The sequence below is a fragment of the Egretta garzetta genome, unplaced genomic scaffold (assembly GCF_000687185.1).
Source record: "Egretta garzetta isolate BGI_Z169 unplaced genomic scaffold, ASM68718v1 scaffold67, whole genome shotgun sequence".
In the NCBI taxonomy this organism is placed as follows: domain Eukaryota; kingdom Metazoa; phylum Chordata; class Aves; order Pelecaniformes; family Ardeidae; genus Egretta; species Egretta garzetta.
This window is the reverse complement of record NW_009260340.1, coordinates 41,817-46,324: the sequence shown is the minus strand read 5'-3', so window position 1 is coordinate 46,324 and position 4,508 is coordinate 41,817. Positions and strand designations below refer to the sequence as shown.

General features: G+C 53.1%; 2 protein-coding genes across 2 annotated transcripts in view; one reads left to right on the top strand and one right to left on the bottom strand.

Annotated features, from left to right (window-relative positions):
• UTP4 (UTP4 small subunit processome component) overlaps positions 1-1,878 on the bottom strand; it is a 4,326-nt gene extending 2,448 nt beyond the window's left edge. The window contains exons 1-6 of the mRNA XM_035898031.1: positions 1,796-1,878; positions 1,480-1,688; positions 1,088-1,259; positions 913-1,004; positions 474-570; positions 8-72 (exon numbers count right to left, since the gene is read on the bottom strand). Coding sequence (XP_035753924.1) covers positions 8-72; positions 474-570; positions 913-1,004; positions 1,088-1,259; positions 1,480-1,668 — 615 coding nt within the window. The 5' untranslated portion in view covers positions 1,669-1,688; positions 1,796-1,878. The remainder of the gene's footprint in view (positions 1-7; positions 73-473; positions 571-912; positions 1,005-1,087; positions 1,260-1,479; positions 1,689-1,795) is intronic.
• Positions 1,879-2,968: 1,090 nt separating this feature from the next.
• Positions 2,969-4,102, top strand: CHTF8 (chromosome transmission fidelity factor 8). Its single transcript, XM_009642642.2, has 2 exons — positions 2,969-3,001; positions 3,587-4,102. The coding sequence occupies exons 1-2, from the start codon at positions 2,969-2,971 to the stop codon at positions 3,809-3,811; spliced, it is 258 nt and encodes an 85-aa protein (XP_009640937.1). The 3' UTR covers positions 3,812-4,102.
• Positions 4,103-4,508: the final 406 nt, after the last annotated feature.

Below are 4,508 nucleotides of genomic sequence, written 5' to 3'. Positions count from 1 at the left end.
GCCCTACCTTGCTCTTGAGCTGCAGGAGGTGCTCAGGCAGGCGGCGCAAGGGAAGGACCTCACCATCCTTTCCTGGGACAAGAAGAAACCAGACGTCACGGGGGTGACGGTGGGGAAACCGCACGGGTCCCATCGAGCAGCTGGGGATCCTGGGGGAGCAGAGCCCGAGGGAGAGCCCAGGCCCTTCCCCGACCTGCCCCGAGGCTGAACTCCCCAGGGCCTGGCTCAGCTCCACTGGAAGCATGAGTGCAGTCTCACACCGGCTGTGCAGCCCGGGCCCAGGCACACACCACATTGGCAAACGCAGCCCTCCCCGCGGCCATCACGCCAGCGCAGGGCTGGGGGGAGGAAGGGGCACAGGCTAAACCACCCCTCCGCCACCCAAGCAGCAGGACAGTTCATGTCCGAAATCCTGCAGGCAGCACGGACTCTGCCACAGGGCTTGCACCGGAGACCCGGGTCTCGCAACTCACCGGTCTCGTCGGTGGAGCCAAGTCTCCAGAGCTCCAGGTGCTGGGAAAACTGGAAGAGGAGCAGCCGGGCTTTCCTGGCACAGGAGACGAGGCGTCGCTGCATGCAGAAACGGGCAGAGACTGACGTGAATCCGCAGCCTGGCAGAAAGGGCTGGGCCAAAGCCGAAATGCCCTGGGGTGCTGGAGAAGCTGGGGCAGGGGAGGCAAAGGACTGGGTCGTGTGGGATGGGAGCCCAGAGATGGGAGACCCAGCAGGACCAGCAAGACGAGCTTGCCTACTTCCACCCCTCGCCCGCTCCACGGCAGGAGCCTTCAGACATGCCAGGGGCAGGGAGGGGACCTGGTGGGGCAGGGAGGGGACCAACCTTCTCCCACGGGAAGAGCCAGCCCTGCCAGACTGCCTCGCCAGGCACAAGACCCCGCTCAGAGTGGCACTCACATGGGGGAAGGTGAATTTGCGGAGCACCGCATCGTAGCCCTTCTTCTGCATCTTCTCCATCAGCGGGCGGATCACCAGCTGGGCGTCCAGGCCTGGAAACCAAGCAGAAATCAGCCAAACCAGTAGCGGGGGGAGAGACCCAAGCCATCCCCGTCGTGAAGGCGCCCAGTCCTACCCCCGGAGATGAGAGCCGTCGAGCTGTGCGCCACAGCTCGCACGTCATGGGTGTGATGCTGGAAGGGCTTCGTCCGCACCCAGCGCTTCTCCAGGCTGCCCATCTTCACTGGCAGCAGCTGAAACTGGTAGGTGGCCCCGGTTGAGGTGCCCACGATGATGCTGTCCTCCTTCTGGTGGGGGAAAAGGGGACAGGGTTTTGGGTGCAGACCGGGAAGGAGGAGAGGGCAGCACCGGGAGGCAGGCAGGGACCAGGAGCCTCACTCCTTGCTCCTGCTGGCCCAGAGGCACAGAGCTGGGCAGCTCCTGCCTGAGCGCCTCTGGTCCAGCACACAGGATCCCACAGGATCCCCCCCCTGCCTGGGGGGAACCGGGGTGGGGGGGCTTGCCTACCTCTGACACGGCCAGCGAGAGGACAGCTGAGGTGCTGACGGTGTGGGACTGCAGCAGCGTCCCTCGCTCCCAGTCCCAGAACTGCACCCTCCCGAAGGAGTCCGAGGTGACGACGGTGCCGCTCGAGAGGAAGGCGATGCTCCACACGATGCACTCGCGCTTCACCTTCTGCACGTGGTAGTTCACCATGATCCTCTGGACGGTCTGGCCTGCAGCGTGGGAAGGATGGTTGGGGGGGACAGCGGGATCCCCCCAGAGCAAGGGGTCGGTGCCAGTGGTCCCTGGGGCTGGGCTCACCCCCCGGGGCAGGAGTTACCTGAACTGACATTGAACACGCGGAGGACATCGATGGAGCCGGCTGCTATGTGAGTGTCCGACGGATGCCAGGAGAGGCACAGGATGCGGCCTGCAGGGAAGGAAGCTCCAGGCGTGACCCTGCGGACTCGCAGCCCCCTGGTCACCGGGACCGGGGCAGATTATATTTACTTCTGAAAGATTATGGTTTATAGTTAAACCAAGAGAGGCATCCTGTCATTTTCAGAACCCGTTAAATGTGACAGAATCTATTTTTCTGCCAACTTGTGAAGACCAGGCAGAGAGCAAATTTGCTGTGGTCAGCTAAGTGTAACCACTGAGCAGGAAAGTGAATTTAATAATGCATTATTGTTCTTCACTGAAGGTGAACTGTTACAGTGCCTTTGTTATAGCAGACTTTGCCTCTGCTTAGGTTTCCAGATGCCGTGCAGATTACCTGATTAAAATCTCTAATGCATGATAAAATGTTCCATGTATGCTTTTATATTAACATAAATGCATCAGTTTTTGAGGACTGTGACACTAAAGCTAATTGGAAATATTTACTACTCCATTATATGGTGCATATTACAAATAAGGATTTATTATATGTAGAATAAATGATAAGCTGAGAATTCACAAGGCTTATAACTACACTGTGGTTTTGGGGGGGTTAATATAGTGAGAGCAAATCTCAGGAGGTTTATGATGGCACCTCAAACTCCTGAGCTGATGTTGGATGTTGGTCTTCTGTTTTCATTTTTATTTCACACAGTAATTCAACCAAAAGAGAAAATATTCCTCCTGGCCAAATGCTGTTCTTTTCTTGGCTGTCTCCTGTCATCATTTCAGCACTTTCAGATATTTAGATTTTCTAGCTTCCTCCTGTTTTTCTTTCATTTTTGTCCATTTTCGGTTATCCTGTCAACTTCCAATTAAAATATAAAGCATGATAATTCGCTTGTCGCCAATAAACTGAATTTTCTTATAAAGTGAATAGAAGTAAAATCGGCATGGGTTCATATTATTTCAAATTCCTATCTATCTGTCCAAAAGACATCTTCTAATAATTAAATGCTACAAAAATATTTTGGTGAAAGAAACACACATTATATGTACAGACCTAGGTTCAGCTCTCCAATCTGTCACTGTCACTGTCACCCCTCTGTCAGTGTTTTTGCGACCTGTTCAAATCATGTCTTCATCTGTAGCATCCACCTCTGTACTGGTGAGAGATTTACTTAATCATATTCTTAAAATGTGTGAGCCTCACATGGAAGACATTAAGAGTAAAATATAGTTCTAGCTGCATACAAATACAGTTAGTATAACAGGCACCGTGCTCAGCAGAGGCTGTATATGGGAATACAGGTTTTAGCAGAATGATGCAAGACAGATGCCCAGAGCCCACACCTGTTGTGCAGTTAACTCAGGTGAAGCTGTAATGATCAATGCAAGCAAAAGAAGCCCCCCTCTTTGTTCAGTGGTTCTTCTTAAAAAAAAAAAAAAAAAAAGTCCTATGTTACTTCCCATTTTACTGCTTTAAAGGACCTACATTTCTATACTTAATATATCTAAATATATAATTGTTTTGTGGTCAGAAGAGCTAATGTTGTGGATTCTTTCCTTGACTCTGGGCGTAAGATCTCTATTACTTGCTTTTTGGAGTACATTTCAATCTCAAAAAATGAAATTGAGAATCAGAACTGGTGAGCAATGTCTCCCATGATTACAGATCTTGTCTTCTGCAGGGAGAGAGAGAGCTGGACTGGAGATTTCAAATAATTGTAACGCCTCCCCCGGCTCTCTCCAGGGCGTCCCCGTGCTCATCGTGGGCCACCACATCCTCTACGGGAAGGTGGTGCAGCTGGAGAAGCCCTTTGCCGTCCTGGAGAAGCGGGGAGCGGGCGAGCCCGGCCGCCAGCCTGGCCCTGCAGAGCCGGACGCCCGCTATGCTGTCACCGCCCTCATCAAAACCAAGCTCCTCTTCAAAACCCGCCCCAAGCCCATCATCACCAACGTGCCCAAGAAAGCCTGAGGACGCGGGATGGTGGCCAGGAGCTCCGAGGCAGCCTGGGGCGCTGCGGCCGGGACTTGGGGGGATGCAGGGCTGGCCCCGGCTTCATCCCCATCCCCTACGGAGGAATCCTGGGGCCACCTCAGGGTTCCAGGTCCTGTGTCTGGGCACCCAGAGCCCTTGTCCCCCCACTGTAATGACTCCATTTCTGAGAGCTGCCCAGCTCCAGGGCACACACACGGCCCCATCTTCCCCACACACCACCCTTGCTCTGTGCAAGTCTTTATTTTGACAAATCCGTCAGGATATAAAACCAGACTTTTTTTTTCCAAATATGAAAAACAAACCCCCCACACCCCCCCACAGGTTAAAAAATAAATAGATTTACAAACAATTAGCAATAAGTGTGAATACCAAAGAGCTACAAAAGTCTTCTAAAAAACCTCGTATTAAATTAAACAAAAAAAAACCCATCTAAATGTTTGATTGTACAAAGGTTTTTCTTTTGTTAAGCCCTGAAAATAAAAAAAAGGGGGCCCGAGGGAGACAGCCAGGTGAACTCCCTGGGGAGGGGAAAGGTTGGGAACCGGCTCTTCCCTGCCCTCCTCTGCGTGCCCCAGCCCAAAATGCAGCAGGGTCGGTACGATGGGGCCATGGCTTGGCCGGAGCACCACCGCGGCCCTTTGGGGTGATGCTCTGGCCAAGCCACAGCCCTGTT

Bases quoted from the DNA above. Each gene is read 5' to 3' on its own strand.
- CHTF8 (XM_009642642.2), top strand. From the start codon at position 2,969: ATGTCTTCATCTGTAGCATCCACCTCTGTACTG. The intron at 3,002-3,586 runs GTGAGAGATTTA...GGCTCTCTCCAG, and splicing joins TAGCATCCACCTCTGTACTG to GGCGTCCCCGTGCTCATCGT.